At 43.0% G+C, this 23,874-nt stretch overlaps 1 protein-coding gene across 2 annotated transcripts in view; it reads right to left on the bottom strand.

The window, feature by feature from the left end:
* The window catches only part of LOC109034745 (synaptic vesicle membrane protein VAT-1 homolog-like), a 62,550-nt gene that overhangs the window by 17,498 nt on the left and 21,178 nt on the right, over positions 1 to 23,874 (bottom strand). For both annotated transcript variants that reach the window (XM_019048043.2, XM_019048044.2), the window contains exon 2: positions 4,824 to 4,950. In XM_019048043.2, the coding sequence (XP_018903588.1) occupies positions 4,824 to 4,950 (127 nt within the window). The remainder of the gene's footprint in view (positions 1 to 4,823; positions 4,951 to 23,874) is intronic.

Here is a 23,874-nt window from a genome sequence, read left to right as displayed (position 1 = left end):
CTAGATATTCACGGTTGCCATTATTTTTTATCTTCAAATCCCCCGACTTTTCCTTTTCTACTTTCGCTTTTCCCTAACTTCAAACTTTTCTAATTCCTTGATTTTCCCTGACCTTCGAACACGATTTCCACGTTCCTTCTTTTCTCTTCAAAGTTAAAATACGTTTTTTCCCCTGAACTTTGGACACAATTTCCTTTCAAATGATATGATAGATAAGTAATAAGATAATTTTGATAAAAAAATTTTTGATATAAAGCTCCGCAAGAAGTAAAATTCGCGAAACGTTCTCCGAAAATCCGTGTTTTCCGATTTCCCTGACGTTTTCCTGGCACGAAAATCGTACGAAAAATGAAATTCCCTGACATGCCGAATTTTTGCGGATTCCCAGACGAGTTCCCTTACTCAAACAAAAAAAAAAAAAAAAAAAAAAAAAAAAAAAAAAAAAAATTCCCTGACATTTCCGATTCTTCCGGTCGCTGGACACCCTGCCAATTGGTGCTTTTCCTTGCTATGCGTCAAACCGAGATTAACTGTAAGTTCGAGAACAAGCGGCTGCACGAGCCAGGCGATAAAATTAGGCCCTAAAGCGTCGCCGACGATTCAACACTCATCACCTCTCGCCCACGCACCGAAATCGGATGCACTTAACTTGCATTACTGATTCGCCTCCTTTTCGGAGCCTGAAACCCAGTTTCACATTACACATTACGCGCGGCGCGAGCGAAATGAAACCACCCTTCGCAGCGTTGTCACGTCATGAGTCAGAATAATTCACGTTCGAGGATAAAATTATCCCTTCTTCAACTTTTTTCAATTCTTAGAGGATTTAGAAGGCTTTACCGAACGTGTTAAATTGAAGAAATTTTAACTTGAGATCCTGCGAAGAGTTTCCCTGGCTTTCCCTGGTAAAAATTGGCAATAGAATCTGTGTTCCAAAATACCATAGACCTACGGCCGGCTGTAAGATTTCCAATAGCTTCTATAGCCGGCTACACAATTTCTTATAGCCTTTTATAGCCGATGGCGATTAAGCAACAGCCAGGCGATAAAGTGTATGCTAAACGTCACTAATTACGGATGCTACGACTTAGTGAGTTTTTGGACCAATGCTCTCTTTTTGGGCCGTAGTATCTTGATTTAATTTGCGGGGAAAGCTTCGTACTTTTGATGGATGCTTGCCATTCCTAATATATTAGAGCGCCTTCAGTTTCGTATGATACTGCGCAATACCTCTGGTGTGAAATAGTTGCTTCAAGCGCCGTGGCACGCTGCGGCGCGGCAGGCGGGCAGCCAGCGCGAAACGCGCATTGGCGCCTACAAACCTAACAGGGATACTTCACGCGTTGCGCAATGCGTGAAGTATCCCTGTTAGGTTTGTAGGCGCCAGTGCGTCGCCGCTCCGCTTTGTGTTAGGCTCTAATATTTAATCTGGCGGAGTCAGCGTTATTCAACTCATGATTTTGAAATGTTCGCACATCCTGTATGGATTATTCTCATTTTAATTGATGAAAAAAAAATATGTATCAAAGGAAAATATAATGTGTGTTTTGTAAATATTAAGGTGGTTCCGTATCAAACAGCTATATGATTTTCTGTAGCCTTCTTTAGCCGGCTATAAGAATTCCTATGGTATTTTGAAACACAGCTCCTATCGCCAATTTTTACCAGGGTTCAGACTCTCGATTTTATCTCAAAATAAATAGTAGCTCACAGGATGGAGAAAAGGGTATTATATGCGTAATCTAGAAAAAAGAACTAAGTATTAGTTTACTAGCTCCATCGTTTTTAAAAGTTCATTTTTTTTAAACATTTGCGAAAAGTCGAAGGCTTTCTTGACTTGGCTCAATTTATTCTCTTTTTGTCGTGGAACCCGAAGAGAGAGAACCGTAAGAGAGCAAGTATGGCTCAGAGCATATTCAAAGGCAACTGGGGATCGATAATCAGAAAGGTAAACGAAAATGTCAATATTTAGGAGTCTTAGCTAGCTTTAACCTTCCTAAGGCCCAGATGGAAGATTCTAGGAACGAAATTCTCTTAAAAGTTACTGGCTTCCGCATTGAAAATTCACAATCCGAATCCCAGAACGCCAAGAGGAACATAACAGCGTTTTCCAGATCTCAAGCTAAAAGCTTCCGGGAATAGTTCAGTGTTTCTTCGTTTAGTCTTCTTCCAGAGTTCAATGCGGGTTAAGCCTGATGTTGGACGATGACGAAAGTATTATGACAAATCTGTCCAGAGAGCAAGGATCCAGTTTGACAAAACTTTCGTGAATAAGAGCTCAACATGAGTTTGATCACTTGTTATCAGGCACAGATGCATGCCCCTCACCCCCCTTTTTAGTTCTTGAGAAAACTTTGAAATCCCGAGTGCGTAATTTTTTTTTCAGCCCGTCTCTTCAGCCGATCTGAGTAAAATGAGTGAAATCAGCATCAAACCGTCTGTGAAGTCTATTATCTTTTAAAAAAAAGTGCCTTTCATTCATCACACAATTTTGACAAATTAATAAATCCGAATACCCGTAAATTACGAGGGAAAGTACCGATTTTGAAGAAATTTGACAACGTATGAATGCTCATACGGCGGTTTTCCTTAGCACAGCAGTATTGACTGGATCGGCAGCTCGGGGCCTCACAAATATTTACCTCCGGGACAAAAGGGCGTATGTGCACTTGACGATGAACCCCCAAGTCCATGTAATTCAATGCTTTTCCGGGCTCATCTCTACGTGTGGTTACGCCCTTTTATCAGCCATACGACGAACTATTTCGTCTCAGCCCGCATACCTTGAACCCCCGCTGTTCAGCGATCGAAGTCAGTGTTCTAACTTCACCGGGCGCCATGCGCAAAATGCGCCTGAACAGCAGACTTGCGCGTCTGAGAGGTGTGCCAAAAAATTGGATCAGTCTTAATTTCTTTTTCCAGGTTTCCCTAAAAGAATTCCCCAATAATTCCCAGTATTTCCGATTTGCGGGGTTGCTAGACGCCCTTTCAAGACAAGAACATTTTCAGCTTGACGGCAAAACTGTTTAATTTCTCCCTGGAATTTCATGGTACACCCGACCCTCCTCGCTTTCTGCCTTACTAAACGGCTCGAATGATTTTGGCGAAAAATTAGTACACGGAGTGTTAACTAAAACAGGCTGGCCAAGAATCGGTACTTTCTCAGTACATTCCCAAGAAATTCAGTACATTTCCAGTACCTCTATTTCACGAATTTCGAAAAATTTCAAAAATTCGAAATTCTCGCTCGAATTGCGACAAAAATGACGTGGACACACAATTTCATTGGTGGCTTGAAGATTAACTCATGTAGGCAATTACTACTCAAGAATCAACGCGCAAGGCGGATTGCATGCTTTCTAGGCTCCATTAAAAACACGCGTGGTATGAAGGAGAAAATTCCGGACCTTCTTGCGGAATTTTCGCGCTTTTTCAGTACTTCCGGGCGGCTCTTAAAAAATCAGGACTATCTCCGGACTTTCCGGAAATTCCCCACTTTCCAGAAATTCCGCACTTGTACTTAAAAAATCAGGACTATTTCCGGACTTTCCGGAAATTCCCCACTTTCCAGAAATTCCGCACTGGTACTTAAAAAAGCAGGACTGTCTCCGGACTTTCCGGAAATTCCCCACTTTCCAGAAATTCCGCACTGGTAGACACCCCGGAGTACTGATCGGAGTCCCTGCAAAATTCGGCAACCAAGACCCTGAACCTGACACGGATCGGAAACAACATGAGCCGGCGTTGATCCGCGAGCGCTCTGGATGAATGTTTAAACGGAGCTGTAAAAATAGCGGGAAAAGAGCCGGATGACGGGGGCGTGGGCGGGGGAGGGGGGCAGCCTTGACGGAGGGAGGAGGAGGAAGCAATTGAACTGACTAATCGATTCGGAAATAGGCGGATCGATGGAATGAGAGAGCTTTATTTTAGAATCCGAGGAACCCGCGACTCGAGATGTGCAACTCGAGATTCCAGCTTCCAGCAAGTCCCATACTTCTCTTTTTTCGAGATTTTGAGGGATGATCCTGGATTTTGCGAGAAAGGAGAAACTGGAATCAATCGTGATGAAGCGAGATCGATACGGGGTGTCTACTTGTTTTTCATTTGGGAACATCCTGATGAAATCCTGATTTTTGACTGCTAAATCCAGATTTCATAATTTTCCCAAATCCTCATTTTTTGCAGAGGCGAATGTAACTTCACAAAAATGGCTCGATAAAAAAATCCGATCGGACAGCCGACTTTTCTCAAATCCTGATTTTACGACCGATTTTTCCTCAAATCCTGATTAAATCGGGATCAAATCCTGATAGAATCGGGAAACTCCTGATTCTAGACACCCTGCAATAGACATGCAATAACATTTTTTTATGGAAAATTCCCATTCATGATAAATTTTGATGAGCAGGTATGAATTGGGATAAATATGGGTAATTTGGGATAAATAGGAGTAATCAAGGGATAATCGGGATGATTCGCAATAAAACATGATAAATACACTGGAAAAAAGTCGCTTGGATCTAGAGTCCAGACTCTTAATAACATTGACAAGAAAAAAAACTCTTGATTCAATCGGATTTTTCCTTGAATCGAAGAGCGAGGCCTCTTGATTTGAGCGGATTTCCTTTTGATTCAAGCGAAAATCCGATAGACTGAAGAGTATTTTTTATCGTCAATGTTTTTAAGAGTCAGGACTCTAGATCCAAGTGACTTTTTTTCCAGTGTAGATGAAACGAAAAATAAAATGATACAATGGAAGAATTAATAATAGATAAGGACGGAAATGGTTTTCAACCATTGAATGACTTTTTAAGGTCCCTTACCTTGAATTTGGTAACGTTTTCTCCGACAGCCTCGACTTCTCCAGCGCACTCGAAGCCCAGGGTGAACGGAGTCTTCGGGGTGGTGATACTGCCCTGCCGGGTCATCAAGTCCTGGAAGCTCAGACCGCTGAAACAGACAAGTAATTCCCACGTTAATTTGAGTGATAAAAAATGAGAGAGAAAAACTCATCGCAAGAAAGACAAAAAAACCCTAACGAGTCGCATACGAAGCCTTATCATCGTTTCCCTCACGAATGAACGTAACTTCATTTCATTGCTGCCAAATTTTCCCTCGCAAAATGCATTTACCTAGGAGAATCTAGGGTGTTCCTGACTGGACATTTTACTGACTTTTCTTCAAACTTCATCCAAAAATCAGAAAAATTTTCGATAAAAATTGCACCGGTACAACTTTGTAAAATAAATTAATTGTCTGGGTAAATTTGGCAACCTTGAAATGGAGTTACGTTTCTTTGTGCGGGAGACGACGTTCCGTGTTAAAATAGCGGATGTCGCCTCTTAAGTTTTGAGAAAATCGCATTCAAAGTTTTCAAGGCTGTGCGTTCCGATTTCTGTGCAACAAGTAGGGTTCGGCCAAGGAATTTCTTATGGACCAAATCCTCCTTTAAAAAATGAGTTTAAGAACTTTAAATTTGAAGCAAATGTCAACGAGATATAGTGATTTTAAAGAAAAGAACACATCCGGTGTTTTACGGAGAATTTTTTTAAGGCATAAAATGAACTAAAGATTGCAAGAGCAACAATGAATTTTTTTCTATATTGAAGAAGTAGAAATAAGTAAAGACCGATTTTTAACGCGTAGGTTGTTACGATCTCTTTCAGAATTCAAAACCGATCAGATAAGTGGTTCAGTTTTACGAAGTTACAATACGTACATTTCAAATCGCTGTGTTACTAAAAATTCAATGAGAGTGCAATCACGTAGTTGTTGATAAAAAATTAAGCTGCGATACTTACTCCCACGTTTGCGCTCTTTAAAAATTAGAATAGATCATTATGTGCTGCTTATCACTGACTGAGAAATTATTTTTAGCCCCGGAAAAAATAAGTAACCAATACATAAACAAAGAGCCGGCATTGACCTTCTTGGAATTACAAAGCACGGAAAAAAATATCTGACTGCAGCGTGGATTTGATAAAAACTGCGAAATGATACATTGAACGGAGCATTTCGTGGAAGTCGATTCCTCATTCTGCATCAGAAATATCATTCGGACGCTGATAGTCACTTCGCAGCTTCGTCGCTTCCCCCACGAAAGGACGTAACTCCATTTCAATGTTGCCAAATTTCCCTCCCTAAATTGCATATATATCAAAAGAATCTTGGAAACTGCTATCTGAAAATGTCACGAGTTTTTCCTCAGATATCATGCAAATATCAGAACAATTTTAGGTCGACAATTGTGCACGGGTATTCTTGTGTAAAGTGAATCAATTGTTTGGGTCAATTTGACAACCTTGGAATGGAAATACGTTCTTCCTTCCGGGAGACGACGACTTCTTGACGCAACTTAGCAGCAAATATGTTCATTCATGATGCTTTTTACAGCTGAATATCCTACTTCGCGTTCACGTACATTTAAAAACGGCAAAAAGCGCAGTATGCGTGATCAATTTCACAGATGAATATCCTATTCCGTCTTTGGGGGCATTCTGATAAAGACATGGATTTTCAGTCCTACACGAAGGGTTGAATTTGCGGGGGGGGGGGGGGGGGATTCATGGGCCTTGGAAGCATTCACAAGTTTTCAAGATTATCGAGAATTTTGAACTGCATGAGCGGAGACGTATCAGGGAATTTTGAAATTTTCGCAGAGCTTAGAAAATTTTAAGGATCTAACATATTATGAGATTTTCACAGAACTTCAACATTATTGAAGATCTAAGACGAAGAGATTTACTTTGTTATCAATAAAGAAACTCACTCTTGAGCAAAAAGACCTGGAGCGCTAAAATCGATTAAAAAATTTAGACAAGGACCTCGGAGGGTCCAATTGGTCCCCCCCCCCCCTCCTTCACAGGTTCAGGACTTTTTGGTCCCAGGTCAAAAAAAAAAGGAAGGTAAAATTTAATAAAACCTTGATAAAACCGACCGCAACTCTCGAGAATCTTTTATTGAAATTACATTTCTTAACGTACTTTTTCCCGAAGGAGAAACTGACACCCTCCATATTTAATACGTACTTTTCAATTTTTGGCGATTTTTTAGACCGTAATTTTTAAACAGAAAACCCCGCAGACAAGAAACAAGTTTGTTTTGGCTAGTTCGCTCAGGGGTCCCAATCCAAATCCACGCTAAGACATTATCGATAAGGCCTACCGTTTTTTGCGTCGTTAAAAAACAAATCGGAGGGGGAAAAAGCACGAAAATGATACAAATACAAGTAATGAGATTAGAGCGAAAACATATTCGAGAACGAAGTGATGCTGTTATTTTTCACAACATGAACGGCGGACACCGAACAAGGATGAAACGGACGAAAGAATAAGACGCAATTTTTCCGAAAGTTAGTATAAACATATTTGCGCCTGCTTCGAATGACTCGAGTATTTACTCGAATAGCAAAGCAAATGGATAGATTAGTGCCAGCCAATACTGCCAGTGATGAATTGAAGTTTAAACAATGCCTACGATAAGTGCACTTGCTCGTTTATCCTGATTAGTTGCATTAGGATTATAGTCGGTGTCATTTTCGAAAATTTTCGATGCGCTTGAATAGCACCCTACTCTTACAGCGTTGCAATTATTACAACGTTGAAATTTTTTTAAATTCCCTCCCAAACGTCACAGTTTAGACAAACTTGAGACAAAAAGAATGATATTAACTGTTAAGATGTTGATTACGAAATGAGACAGTCACAAGAAATGATTTGGATACCAGTGGCGGATCCAGGAGGGGCCATCCTCGAGCCCAAAAAATGGGGGCGGGGAGAAACGGGAAAAAGGGGGGAAGAGAAGGGAAAAGGGGAAATAGGGAGGAAAGGGAGAAAAAAAGTGTTTCTAAAAAATTTACTAAAATATTTCAAGACAGAACTATGTAACCAAAGTTTACTAAGCCGACGGTTACTCATTGTCAGTGCCGCAGAATAAATAGTCCGTTCACTTAAGTGAAATTACTCTGAAACGGTGTTAGTCGTCAATCTTTAACTTTCAAATAATGCACAAATTGTACGCTAAAACCGCTTCAAATTCAAACCTAACTCGAGGCTATTTTTTAATAATATTTCGGGGAAAGCTCCCCGGACCCCCCTTGCTCTGGGAGGTGTCGACCCCTCACTCATCATCAGCATAAAAAATACCCCACCCCCCTCCAACTCACTCTGAATCCACCACTGAAGCTACGCTGCCATGAACATGAGTAGACAGTACGAATATTCGAATCCCAACGAGAAAATTAAAGAATTAAACATTTATGCCAGATAATGCAGTCTCATTGTCACTGCCGTGGCGTGCGTTGCGATATATAGATTGATTTGCCATTTAAACCTACCAAGAAGGATCGATATACAGGGTGTTCGCAACGAACCTTTTAATGATCTATTCTTCACCACATCTTCAAACGGGGAAAATATCTATGATCGATCATTCATACCTCGCCACTATATCAGTCTAGCAGGTCAGAAACCTGTTGCATTTACAGCTCAAATAAATCTTCAGCCTAAACATATTCCTCTCATTTCAAAGGACATTTTTCCGGAGTGAAGACATTTTCATGAGGCATTCCCGAACACTTCGAAAATCGTGGTATCCGAGATACCCACCACAAAACATACCCCCTTCTTTGCGTCGAGAAATCGCGCCTCCCCATCCATGCGACTCCAATTGAAAGTATTTAAACGGCAATTTAAATTGGTAGCGGCGTCGGGTGCGCCGGCCGGGGGCACGGGATCTATCGTGACATATTTTAATTGAATAAAAAGGCGAGACCGCACCGACCGTCCGATGCCGGTGATTCGATTCCGAACCGATCCGCTCAACGAAACGCGCGCCGTTTACACTCGAATCCCTCCTTGCTGAAACCACTTACGTCCACCATGGGACGAAGACGCAGTATTACGGATGATTGAGTGCGGACATGCGCGGTTTTGAAATTCCAAAATTGACCGCTTCACTCATTACAAACCCGCATGACTGTGGAATCCACGATCTGTTTAGATTGCGATCGTTTTCGGGCCTATAATTTCGACCAATCATGTCGAATTTATTTTTTCCGAAGGCTCCGCTCGGGTTCAAAGTTGTGCAACCGTGTGGAAAGGCGGGGTGCGGACCTTCTCTCCAATTATCGTCGCGGCTCTGACATAAGGGCGGATCTCTACGTCAACGTGAGCCCCAGTGGCGTGGCGTTCTTTGCGATATATCGATTGTTATGCCATTTAAACCTATGGAAAAGGATCGATTGTTTAGGTGTTCGCTGCGAACACCCTATTAATCGATCCTTTTCCATAGGTTTAAATGGCATAACAATCGATATATTGCAATTCACGCCACGCCGCTGCCCTGTTTTCCGTATAACTCTACGTTGTCCAGGGCTCATGTGAGGATAGAGGTGCGACGCCACGGTCCGGTCTTCAAACGCTGAAGCGCTCGGCCCTGCAGCTGTCTGCTCTGCTGGAAACTCCGACACCGACAGGCTACAGCAAAACTGGTTCGGGGCCCGAAATGCTACAAGTGCATTGCGGCACTGCTCCGACGGTCAGTGGCGTGGCATACTTTGCGATATATCGATTGTTGCGCAATTTAAACCTATGGAAAAGGATCGATTAACAGGGTGTTCGCAGGGAACACCTTAATAATCGATTCTTCACTACGCTTTCAAATGGGGAAATATCGATGATCGATCATTCACGCCACGCCACTGGTTTTAGTGTGCAACGGTTCAAATCGTCCGATTGAGAGCGAAACGTAATGGACGTTTTGATACGTTTAGTTTAAGTACAGGGTGATTAAACCGCCAAACATGAAGCAGGAAAGGAGCAGAATCCAACCTGAATTTACTGTTTGAGAAGTAGTGACCGAAGATATGAAGTGTCTGACTTTACTTTGGAAAAAAAGAAAAAGGAGATAAAAAAATGATTTAGTAATGCTCATCCATACGAGCTCATCTCTAAAAAGCCTATTCATTTGTCCACATCTCCTGTAAGCAAATGAGATGTATTTAAATAAAATCAGAGACCAAACGGCAAGAGGAGGGGGGGGGGGGGGGGGAGCACGGAGCATAGGCAGGAATTCGGGAAGAAGGCGATCACAGATTACGAAAAACGTTACAAACCGTGTGACCTCTGTGACATTTCATGACATCGGGACCCGAAACGTCTCAACTCTCCTGAAGAAAAGACTTTATTCTGCCGTGCTGAGTAAAAACACCGTAGAGGCATTCGAAAGCTGGCAAATTTCTTCTTTGAAAATATTTACTCAGAAAAAAAGATATGAATACTATCCCTCGAGATTTTCAGACTTTTTATATCAAATTACGAACTAAATCCTCTCAGCAATAGGCGAACACATATTCGCAAATTTTCCTGAAAATCCGTGATTTGTCGAGGGGAATTTGGCAACGCTTGATTGTTCATACGGCGTTCTTACTAAGCACGCCAGTAACGCAATGGCGTGGCGTGCTTTGCGATATATCGATTGTTATGCCACTTAAACCTATGGAAAAGGATCGATAAACAGGGTGTTCGCTGCGGACACCTTAATAATCGATTCTTTACCATAGGTTTAAATGGCATAACAATCGATAGATCGCAATTCACGTCACGCCACTGCAGTATCGTCGAATAGAGGCGCGTCTCCTGACGATCACACGCTCGGGCATGGTCAGGGGCATACCGAACGGACACGTCATAATTAATGGGATCCCTGCGTCTGGCCAGATTTTGGAGCCACCCCCCTCCCCCTCTTCGTCAAACACACGGGCTTTTCTTCTTCTTCTTCTTCTTCTTCTTCTTCTCCTCTGAGAGACGTCACGGGATGACCGCGCCTCGCGTCGGATTACCGTCCGAGATTATACATCGTTCCCCGAACGTAAGGGCATATCTCACTTGGCGTATGAGCCCCGAAAAGCATGGATGAATATGTAAACCAGGGCTCACGTGGCAATTGACACACGCTCTTACGTCGGAGGGTCGACAATCAGATTGAATTGTGAGTCTGCCGCGGCGCGGCGTTTTATTGCCGCGTCGCGACAAAATGACAAAAAGGCCCCGGTTGTCACAATAAGAGTCACCGGAGGAAGCTGGGATTGTCGTGTTGGTCCTCGACATTGTGCTAGATCGGGGTCGAGAGGGTCTCCCTGGCCGGCCGAATCCGAAGTGACTCCTTGCAAGGTGACAGTGAGAGAATATTTTCGAGATCCTTAGCTACACGATAAGATAATGTAACTGATATTTTGTATCAACATGGGAAGCAGAACACAAAATAACCTAAACGGGCGATTGATATTTCCCTGACTTTTTAAAATTCTTTGGCATTTTCCGGCATTCCCTGAGTGTGGCAAGTCCTTTTGGATGATCTGGCCGAAAAAAAGTAACTCAAAGTAACCATAACCACGGACATTTTTAACTGTGTAAAAAACTCATTTAAAAAGTGGAGAGGCGTAAATGATCGATTATTAATATCTACCCATTTGAAGCTAGGGTGAAGAATCGATTTTTAAGAAATTGGTTGCGAACACCCTGTTTATGAATCACTTTTCATAGGTATAAATGGTAGATCAATCGATACATCGCAAAGCACGCCACACCACTGCCTTCAAACCGTGGTTTTTGACACTGAGATCCCTCTTCCACGAGGGGTCACAAATACAGTTCAACTCGAAATCAAGACCATATAACTTATAGTGCGAGGCGTGCGGAACGATCGATTTTGGATATTTTTCCATTTGAAGTTGTAGTAAAGAATCGATTATTCAAGTGTTGGTTGCGAACACTCAATCTGTCGATCCTTAAGCACAGGTTTAAATGGCAGATCAATCGATACAACGCAAAGCATGCCACGCCACTGGTACGGAGGAGAAAAAAAATGACGAGGAAAGGGGGCAGGAAGGGAGTCGGCTGGATGACTAAATAAATCTCCTCCCTTGACCTTAAAAATAACCTCCCATCCCATAGCATCCCGGGAGTGAATCTGTTCCGCCAATGCGCCGTCCCAGATCAAAAGGACCACTATCGATTCTTCGCATTTTCGAGGAAGAGGTTACCGAAATAACCCGACGAACCCGTCAGATAGACCATTTCGGAGTTCATTACCCCCTCCGTCGCCCGTCTTGCGGGGGGGCCCCTGCGGTGTCCTTGACGGCTCTTCGATGCACAACATCTGCCAGGCCCCCCTGCCCCCTCCTCCCCCGGTCGAGAAGCTCGGGTTTAAAGCAGGACTGGAAAAAAATTCGGGACTCGTGCGGCAATGGTGGCACATTACTTTGAGAGTGTAGGTAATAGAAATTTTTTAACAGTCAACATCGAGTATTAGGTCAGCGGGCTGATTCATGGAATTGATAGACAAAGCGACGAAAATCGAGTATTCGGTCAGCGGGCTGATTCTTGGAATTGATCGACAAAGCGACGGAAAAAGAAGCAGGGGTGCGAATAATTGAACATCTCAGGTCAAAAACGACCCATCTCGAAAAATGAAATTTTTTTAGGGACGATAAAAACTGCGTAACAGCCGGAAAAGCAGTGTTTCTACGCTAAAAAATAAATTAACATTGTAAAAAACCCGAGTTGAGTCGTTTCTGAACCGAGGGATTCGTTTGTTATCGACTGCACGGTCGCGACCAAAATCGTGGAGGCTGAGATTTTTTTTTTTCTTTTTTCCCCCCCAGATTTTCAACTCTTGTGAAATAATGAGACTTGTCACACACCCTAGGTTATCGATAAATTCAACAAAATTTTGATCGCCGCGTTGTTGTCACGAAAATCCAGCTGCGCGCAGGAAGAAAATGCGGACGCCTTGCACGATTTGCACTCGAGCAAAGAAGTCAGAAGAGAAAATGGAGCGATCCCATTGGTGATAGCGGGCAGAGTAAATTATCATTCAAGGATTATAATAGTCCTTCAAAATTGAAATTCCCTGATGTTCCCTAAAATTTTCAACGTTTCCGAGCCACAAAATCCCAACCTTGATATCACATTACATTTTCATGGCTCTCAAAACTGCGATCTGACAGAAGGTCGGAAGCAGCTTTACAGCAGAAGATTTACTTTAAAAAGAATTTTCATTGCGATTTTTTTCAGGAGGCACCCAACTTTCTACTTAGGCGAAAAAGGGTTTAGTTCTATACACTTTGATATTGCCTTCGTCGTAATTGTTACAAAGACTCGAGCTCACTCAAGCATAAAGACCTAGTTGCAAAAATTCCGACTCTCAGAGGGGTCTCCTAAAGACAAACCGCAGACATTGTTCTAATTTTTACCTCGGAAGCAACCACAGCATGTTAATTAAAACCTCTGCGCGTCGTGAGCGCAGATGGTACATTTCTGAATATTCTTCGCGGGTTTAGCGATGTAGATATCTCGGCTGGCTGTCGGATGCTAACCAAACGCACCGCTCGCAGCTTTGAGTCTTTGACGTTCGATCAAGTTCGAGGAGACGTTTGAAAAATGAAATCGCCGCATTCCATCATCGACAACATTCCGAGAGTTCAACGCGAGATTCCAGGCTGAAATTTTTCTGACAAGAGTGCAGAATCATTGAAACAATTTCGCCTTTTGAGCCGACGCACGAACCGACATGAATATTTAACAGCCAACTGCATCGTAATGGGTGGCAAAATCGCAATACTGATTTGATGAACGTAGAAACGAGCACTCCACACAGAACTGAATAAAAATATCGATTAAAAGGTTACAACCGAATCTGCAAGTACAATTCCTCTGTAACTTTCACTTTTAGGGATTCAGCATTTTCATCGCGGGTAACAACTTTCATTCTGTACCTTCTTGACTTGATGACGTTCAGTAATGCAGCAAAGAATGAACTCGTCAAACGGACTACATTTTGCAATTGGGGACTAAATTAATGATGGGTCAGTTGAGCTTGTCGCATAATCGTGTTTTGATGCTTGATTCTTGTGGATAAGCTACAAATAATAAGATCCGTCCAAACGACAACTCTCTACGTTCAATATTAATCAAGATATCTCGCTCTGAAAAATTCGTTTAATGACGTCATCCACCACGTGACACCCTTGGTTTTATCCACCTTGCTTTCATCACTAGGGGGGACACACGTTTGCACCGGTTACTAAAGGGGAAACTCGGATGAAAGCAAGGTGGAAGGAACCAAGGGTGTCACTGCCACGGTGGATGATGTCGAAAACCAAACTTTTCAAATGGCGCGATACATCTGTTAATATTGAACGTAGAAAGTTGCTGTTTAGACGGATCTTGATACTTTTATCTAATCTTCGAGAATCAAGCATCAAAACACGATCCTATGACCAGCACAACTGACCAATAAAGAAATTGCACACACATTTTTTGTTGCATCATCGGAAGGGGCCTAAAGAGCTGATTTTGTAGTATTTTTTATAATTTTTTTCTGACTTGGGAAATAGAGTTAAAAGCGAAAAAATGCACCGCTAGTGACGTCATCTAGCGGCATTTTCCATTTAGAGGCATGTATTTTGGCAGATTAGATCATTTTGTCATATCTCCTCCAATAATTGTCCAATTTTAGAACCGAGGGTATCCTCGTGTTCAGCTCACTGGTAGCTTCCATTTGAATACGAAAGTTATCAAATTTCAGACACCTGCAAATTCTCTATCATGCATTATTTTTCAGGGACGCTCGGAAGGGCTACAGAATATCAGAGGAACTGCGGGCTGATTATTGAAATTGATAGACAAAGCTATAGACAAAGAAGACATAGGGGGTATGGAGCGATCCTATTGGTTGATATGTGTGGCTCTTATAGACTAGGAGAAAATGATGGACTAGCTGTCGGGTTTCTCGTGAGTTGCCGTTAGTTAGTCTACTACCTACTGCCTTTGTCCATTGCAACCACCCGCTTCCACCAATAGGTTCCCTCCGTATCCTTTTTGTCATCTTTGTCTATAGCTTTGTCTATCAATTTCAATAATCGGCCCGCAGGCAAGGACGTCTTCTGCAGGCTGATTATTTACTTCCCTCATCTATTGACCTTGATGGATGCGGGCTGCGGATCTATGAGACAGAGATTCCGAGCGATTCAGAACTAATTTCAATAGATCCAGCTATAGATCCACTGATAGATGCGGATCCCCCGGCCCTAAGGCAGTAGATGCGGTGACATCTATTAAAACTGTGCTTCTGATTGGCCGACTGGTACTGCCGCGGCGGGATTCGAACCCACCATCGCTCGGATTGGTAGCGACTGAATATCGACGCCGCTATCCACTGCGCCACGGTAGCTGATAAGACGGAGTTGAGTAAAACACGATAAATGATCTATTTGGAGGTTAGGTTTCCTACGCGCTTCTTCTTCTTCACTCGGTGAATCAAGGTGTCTGATTGGTCAGAACGATTATTTTCATTTCAAAGCAATCGTTCAACACTGTATTCCAATTCTGCTGATCTATCGCTCATCCATCGGATAGAATCACAGTGTAGAATCACAAATAGTTTGATCATAGATGCGCGATAGATGAGATTTGCAGATCTATAGCCGAGATCTATGAAAGTAAATAATCAGCCTGCTGGCCGTATCCGACTTTCGACGGGGCTCGGGGTCGTCGGCGCGCGACGCGAGTGACGCGACGTGGACGTGGACGTGGAAGTCGCCGTCGGTTTCCCCGAAAAACCGGCGGTGGGTTCTTGGGCCGGCGGCTAGGACCAACGGTTACCTCGGCCGTGAGTGTCGTCCCCTTTCATGGCTCAACAAAGGAGTCTGACGACGACCAAGACGAAGACGACGGAGACGATAAGATCCTCGACTTGGGGTCCCCGGCCGGGCTGCGGTAACCTTGATCCGGGCGGCCGGCTCCCGGAGCATTCTTGGGCGCGAGATAATCGGCACGCGTTATTCAACGGCCACCATAATAATCCACCCAGAGGAGATCTCTCTCCTTCCCGTTCCTCCCTGCCTCCGCGCCGCGCTGCACAGTGGGACGAGCCCATGATACACCTAGTCCAATTTCCAACATATTTGGGAAACTTTTGTAAGCTTCCAGGGTGATCCACAAGTCCCAAGCCACCCTTGTAACCCCTCTTGGCTTATCGTTGAAATTGATAGACAAATTGATAGACAAAGCAGACATAAGGAGTGTGGAGCGATCTCATTGGTTGTAATGGGTGGTTCTAATAGACCAAGGGGGTGAATGATGGACTAATTATCGGATCTCCAGTGGGTTGCCGTTAGTTAGTCTATTACCTACGAGCTTTGTCCGTTGCAACCACCCGCTTCCACCAGTAGGATCCCTCCACATCCCTTTTGTCCTCTTTGTCTATTGCTTCGTCTATCATTTTCAACAAACAGCCCGCAGTTTTAGAAACAAATAAGGTACTAACTATTTCGAGTGAAATTAGTCCAAATCCCACTTTTTGAGCATCAACAAACAGTTGGAACTTTCTTTCTGCCATGAGGATCCATGAAATTTCAACTTTAACATGTATTCCTGGAAATAGCAAAAACTGCACTTATGCGTCTTGTCCTCCAAGCCCCTCAAATGCCATTTTTGCATCCGACGCCTTGTTTGGGCTCGAAGCCGAAGCAACAGTGTGCATAGGGCACGCGTCCTTAACAAAGTTGCTTTTGGCTTAAAGGCGTCTATTTCCAGTGCGACACTTCCCGATGGCTGGTTGCACTGTGCGGCGGTTGAATGGGGGCCTGGGTCCGAGGAGGCAGCTCTGGCGCAGGGTTAATGAGCTCTCCAAGCGCAAGATTCAGATTCGGCCGCGTTAATTAGCGCGACCCGCACGTGACACCCGGGATCCAAGCTTCGCCGTCCTCGTCGCCCGTCGCCCGACGCGCGACGTCGCCGCTGTCAATAGAACCTGCCACGCCGCCAAGTGCCCCCAACTCCAGTACCTTATTCCCAGATAAAAAGAGAGCCACCGGAGGTACAAAATCTCATCGGCTCAACCTTCCTGGGCTTCATGGAACTCCAAGAGACAAAAAAATTGAACAGATAGATTCTGAGATATCGCTGTAGACAGATTTGGGGGACGTCGGACGGACGGACACACATTTTTTCAATTATGGTTATTTTGACTCCTGGGACCTTAAAACGTCTAGAAATGATGAAATTTCAACTTTTTTTTTTCTTGGAGGATAACAATACTTCCTCTCTACCCTAGGGGAGCGAGAAAGTAAAAAAAGGCGGACTGGCAAATGATTCAAAATTATGAGAGGTGAGGTGCCAGGGTGTCTACTGAAGCAGGCTGGCCGAAAATCAGCACTTTCACAGTACTTTTTCAGAACATTCCCAAGAAATTCGGTGCCTCCTTAACAGAAAAATTCAGTACTTTTTTAGTACCTCCAATTGACAAAATTCAAAGGATTCTAAAAATATGACTTTTCCGCTCAAAAACGGCAAAAATGACAAAAAATACAAAAATTCGGAGTTTTTTTGCAGGATTTCCGCGATTCTTCAGTACTTCTGGACCGCCCTTAGAAAATCAGTACTATTTCCGGACTTGTAGACATACTGGGTTCCATTTGCTTGCATTACCGGGAATGGGTCACTAAACCATGAATGAATTTGAACCAGAGACAAGAGACTCTCCACGGGCCTCTCAGCGGCAGGTGGAATCTTTTACTTTCTGGGATTCAACACTTCCTTATGGACAATGGGTCAGTTGCGCTGGTCAGAGACTCGTTTTTGGATGCTCGATTCTTGCAGATTAGCAGGAATAATAAGATCTTTCCAACCGTATTAGTCTACGTTCAATATTAACTGAGATATCGCCCTTTGAAAAGTCTGGTTTTTGACGTCATCCACCGTGGTGGTGACACCCTTGGTTTCCTCCACCTTGCTTTCATTTGTCTGGGAAATTCACATTTTCACTGGTTACTCAACGTGAAATCCAGATGAAATAAATAAGGTGGAAGAAACCGAGGGTGTTACTACCATGGTGGATGAAGTCACAACCCGAATTTTTCAATGCGCGATATCTCAGTTAATAATGAACGTTGAAAGTTGCTGCTTTGACAGATTAATTCTAAGCTAATCTATAAGAATCAAGCATCAAAACGCGATTCTGTGACCAGCGCAACTGATTCGTTGAGCCATTATTCTTGAACAACAGCAAGGTGGGCAAGAAGTGCGGCAGGTCAAAACCGTCGACGTTTTGGAACGACCTCCATCCACCCACAGTCTTCGTCATATATTTTTCGTTCCTAGCACCCTACGAGTCTCCATTCCCTCCAAAACCCAAGGATACTTCTATAGAGAAGAGTATGGACACAAGCAACTCTTACGAACCAAAATAATGCCAGCGACTACAGCGGGCCGATTTTTGAAATTGATAGACAAAGCTATAGACAAAGAAGACAAAAGGGATATGGAGGGATCCTATTGGTGGAGACGGGTGGTTGCAATGGACAAGGTGGTAGGTAATAGACTAACTAACGGCAACCCACGAGAAACCTGACAATTAGTCCATCATTTTCTCCTTTAGTCTATAGGAAATACACATTTCAACCAATAGGATCCTTCCAAACTCCGTATGTCCTTTTTGTCTATCGCTTTGTCTATCGACTTCAATAATCAGCTCGCAGGTCAGGGTTGTTGCCAACCTTCGACGATTGATCACCTGCTGCACTTTCCACCCTAGCCACGGTGGAGCTCTCGCGGGAGTAGCCTCACTCCGTGAGCGGAGCATGCAAAAAGCTCTAAGTTAATTAATAGTGCTCGTACGTAGATAAGTCGGAATCGAGCAATACAGAGAACGGACCCGAAATCTGCAAGTCGATTCATCTCCGGTCCTAAAGTTTCCGCGGCAGGTGGGTGAAATGACGAGAACTTCATTTTTCATGATACTTCATGATCTAGTTTTTCAAAGAAATTTTACAACCCTGTCCGAACCCTAGGTGGCAATATGGTTCATTAAAAATGAAAGAGAGGTGAAAGAAAGAAATATGAGAATATGATCCTGGAGGAAAATTAATTTATCAGACCAATTTTTTGGGGGGGGGGGGGGGGGAGAGAGTGGGGAGTGGGGGAGATATCCCGGGGAGTAAAACCTATACAGCAACTTCTTAGACCGAATAATCGAAAGTACGCTATTGGAACAAACTTTTCCTCCCTCTGAGTTCACCTCATGGTAACTATGAGAAAAAGTTGAGGCCGAATTCCTCCGACGTGACAGCCCTGTTTTCACACCAGACCCCTCCTTGGACTCGAATTTTGAGTTTTGACGGTTGACATAAATATTCTTGGGAGTGGTGCCGTGCTCGAGTCAGGTTTCTCATCACCCCGAAATGCAGTTCGGCATCTATGACAGTCATTGGTCACTCGCTCCTCAGATGAAGTATCTTGGAAGACCGCGCACTATTCCTCTTGACCCTTATTTGAACGTATTTCTGCCAAATGGAACTACATATCGACGGTGAAACTACGAAACCACGTATCTCGGTTTGCGACGTCGCAGACTTCCTGTCAGACATTATTTTTTAAATGAAAAACTACTTAACGTCTAGTATTGAAAATTTCTGTGATTTTTCCTCTTTGTGCGGAGAAAATTCTGTGAAAATTTCAAGGAATGATATTGATTTGGTCGACTTCAAAAAAATAAAATGCGACCGTAGTTTTTTAAACACCGCAAACGAGATACGTGGTTTGGTAGTTTCACCGTCGATATGTGCATCATGAAGTGAGCCCTGAGACCCATAAGAATATGTGCATGACACAGCTCACTTCATAACGCACACAGTTCTGTTTGATAGAAATGCGTCAATTTAATCGAATCGGATCCTTTGGAAACGATCGTCTCCCGCACCGAGAGATGCAGAGGAAGTAGACGAAGAGTAAAAATAAAATAATAGGAGGAAGAACACAGGACAGAAGACGGATAAGTGAGAAAAGTAAGAGCAAACAGAGGGAGAAAATTGAGCAAAACTGGAGGAAAAATAGATTCGTCCTCCTTTTCCTCATCTTCTCTTTTCGTCTGTTACTCTTCTTCCTCCTTTTCTGCTACAGAATCCTGTTTCTTCTTCTCGTTCTTTATTTCCTTCTTTTCTATCTTCTTACTCTCTTCCTTTCTTTCCTCATTCATTCTTTCTTCTCCTGCGTTCCATGTTTTCACCTTACTCTTACTGTTCCTTCTGTCCTTTCCTCTCTTTGTACTTTCCTCATTGCTCTGCTTCCCTTTCTTCCAATTCCTATTACATCATAAGTAGGAGTCTCAAGACTAGAGTCTAGTGTTAAACGTTCTCAGCACGCGAGCGCAATAAGAGTTGCATCATAAAATAAGCTAGCGGACGATGCAAGTGTAATAACTCCATTGGGCCTCAATGTTCTAACTGTCAATGACTGAAGAGTTCTCTGGCAACTTGTTCGTTGCTCTACCCGGAAGGAAAAAGAGGAGGCCCAGGACCCGCAGGGTTTTTGAATGACAGGATTGCATTATGCAAAAAGCAACTACTACTTCCGGCTCATTTCAGCAACGATATCTAATGTGTTATCCGTTTCTTGACTGGTGCTTTTGAGGATTAGCAGCGCGTTACTGCAAAATGAAGTGGAGTTGGACTTGTTCTTTTCAATGTCTGACACCCGTGGAAAGGCATCAAAAAGTAAGGAACTTCCTTCCTCAATAGCTTACCGGAAACCTAAGCTATAGGAAGAGGTGAGTAGCACATGACATGCTACTAGGTTCTCGGAATGAGTGTAGCGTTTACGGTGATACCACTATTCGAACACTTGAGAGCCCGTGCTGCCTACACCGAAAATTGAAGGCGAACTGACACGGCGTGAAAGTAGACTAAATATTATTTTAACAAGAAAGGAAAGGTGATTCTATCCGACCACTAACAGCTTGCCTACAGTTTTCAGTGTAGGCATCACGAGCTTCGTGTTCGAATAGTCGTATCATGGTGAAGTAAGTAGCAAACTTCGATATATTTCAGAGTCTCATCAGAATGTGGAGAGATGAGGCTCACACAATAGCAGTGCGCCTGCAATTTCCAGTGTAGGCAACACAAACTCTCACGAGTTCAAATAGTCGTACCATCGTGAAGCAGCAAACTTCGATATATTACAGAGTCTCGTCCGAATGTGGAGCGGTGATTCTAACGTAATGGCAGTCGCCTACAATTTTCAGTATTGGCAAAACGAGCTCCCACGTGCTCGAGTAGTCGTATCACCCTGGTAAAAATTAGACCGCGTTAAACAGAAAGGAACCAAGCCACATCAGCTAATGCCAAATTTAACAAGGGAATGTGATTTTTTACGAGAGAACGTTTGTGCGGATTCCTTTGAAAATTTTGAGGAATTTGCTTTGTATTATGGAGAAAATTCATAGAAATTCGCACAAAAATCCGCACAACCGTTATCATGTAAAAAATTAAATTGTCCGATTACATTAGGCAATAGCTGATGTGGCTTGGTTCCTTTCTGTTTAACGCGGTCCAATTGGCAGTAGAATCTGTGTTCTAAAATACCATACACCTACGGCCGGCTGTAAGATTTCCAATAGCTTCTATAGCCGGCTACACAATTTCTTATAGCCTTTCATAGCCGATGGCGATTAATCAACAGCCAGGCGATAAAGTGTATCCTAAACGTTACTAATTACGGATGTTATTAGTTATTGGACCACTGCTCTCTTTTTGGGCCGTAGTATCTTGATTTATTTTGCGAGGAAAGCTCCGTAATTTTGATGGATGCCTGCCATTCCTAATATATTAGAGGGCCTTCAGTTTCGTATGATACTGTGCAATACCTCTGGTGTGAAATAGTTGCTTCAAGCGCCGTGGCACGCTGCGATGTGGCAGGCGGGCAGCCAGCGCGAAACGCGCATTGGCGCCTACAAACCTAACAGGGATACTTCACGCGTTGCGCAATGCGTGAAGTATTCCTGTTAGGTTTGTAGGCGCCAGTGCGTCGCCGCTCCGCTTTGAGTTAGGCTCTAATATTTAATCTGGCGGAGTCAGCGTTATTCAACTCATGATTTTGAAATGTTTGCACATCCTGTATGGATTATTCTCGTTTTAACTGATGAAAAAAAATATGTATTAAAGGAAAATATAACGTGTGTTTGGTAACTATTAAGGTGGTTCCGTATCAAACTTAATGATTTCCAAACCACACGAATTTCTACACAATTTCTTATAGCCTTTTATAATCGATGACGAAAAAGCAACAGCCAGGCGATAAAGCGTAAAGCCTGGCGATAATTTTTTATCTCTTCGTATAGCCCGGTCATATGATTTTCTCCGCATTCTACAGCCAGCTGTACGATTTTCTGTAGCCTTCTTTAGCCGGATATAAGAATTCCTATGGTATTTTGAAACGCAGTTCTTATCGCCAATTTTTACCACGGCATCGTGAAGTAGCAAAGTTCGATATATTTCAGAGTCCCATCCGAATGTGCTATAGAGGTGATTCTACCGCAATAGCAGTTCGCCTGCAATTTTCAGTGTAGGCAACACGAGCTCCCACGTGTTCGAATAGTCGTATCACCTCGAAGACCAAACTTCGAAAAATTTCAAAGTCTCATCCTAGGTCCCATCGAGCACGCTCTCAGCTCAATCGCGTGAATAATTCGGAGGAAGCTGACGATTGACGAGAAGCCCGGTGTTATGAAAACCGACGAAATTGGTCCGATCAGAGGGAGCAACTCTGGACCCGGGGCCGGATTTCGGATTATCTGATGCAATAATCGAGCGCTAATTACTTCAACTCCGCCCGGCGGCCAAACCTGCGGCTCGATTATTGAATCGATATCGAACGACCTTAATCGAGAGAAAGCATTGCTAAGGTAGGGAGTTATCGATCAGAATTATTCGATAACGATAATCGAATCGTCGGAGCTATAACGCCATGCGCCAACTCATTGTCCGATTAAGTAGATCGTTGAGGCGCCCATTCATCTGATGGATTTGATAAGAATCAAAATATCAAGAGTCTATTAATTAAGCCAGGCACTGGTTATAGCCGCGGCTTGCTATAATACAGAGTGTCCGATAAGTCCTCCTCCTCTGACTTACACTGGAAAAAAAAAAACACATTGGATCTAGAGTCCAAACTCTCGAAAACATCGACAAGAAAATGGACTCTTGATTCAATCAGATTTAAGCTTGGGTTAAAAGAAAATCCGCTCAAATTAAGAGGCTTGGTTCTTGATTTAAGCTTAAATCTGGTTGAATCAAGAGTATTTTTTCTTGTCGATGTTTTTAAGAGTCTGGGCTCTAGATCCAGTGTGTTTTTTTTCCAGTGCACACTGTTAAAATTCGAGGAGTCGATTACGGTGCTGGGGACTACATAGCATCCAAAAACCACAGTTGATATCAGGGTGTCTACACAGAGAGAAATTTCAACACAAAATATTGGTTAATATGGAAAATAAAACAAAAAATAACCCTCGCCTTCAGTTGAAAACTTCAAGAGAAAATGCCAGTTAGTTTTCTTGAAGATATTTAGAAAAAAAAACGAGTGGTGAAAAACAAAGGCACGATCGGAGGAACGCATCCTCCTAGTCTCTCCACTGTTTTCTGCGCGAAGTTCACCGCAAACTGTATCAAAATTGACAAAAAATTTGTGGTGGTTTGTGTTCCACTTCCTACATTAACCAAAAGTAAGACAAGGACAAAAATATTTTTATCGGTGTACTAAAAAATTGTGCGTTTTCCTGATATTTTAGACGAGATTTCCTGACTTTTCGCGCGAATAAATTGACACTTGTTCAATTTGAAAAATCAATGTATTTGATGAACTGAATCAAATGTTCGAAACATGCTTGGACCACTCAGCGTTTCCTGATCCATGGCCGATTTTCCTGATATTTTCCTCGCAACATAAAATTTCTTGATATTTTCCGGTTTTTACCGATAGTGGACACCTTGGATATGGATGCAAAGTGAAATTAGCACCACAATAGTCTTTGACACTCAGC

Source organism: Bemisia tabaci, chromosome 6, assembly GCF_918797505.1.
Source record: "Bemisia tabaci chromosome 6, PGI_BMITA_v3".
NCBI classification, from domain to species: domain Eukaryota; kingdom Metazoa; phylum Arthropoda; class Insecta; order Hemiptera; family Aleyrodidae; genus Bemisia; species Bemisia tabaci.
The sequence above is the reverse complement of the archived record's forward strand: the minus strand, read 5'-3'. Positions and strand labels throughout refer to the sequence as shown.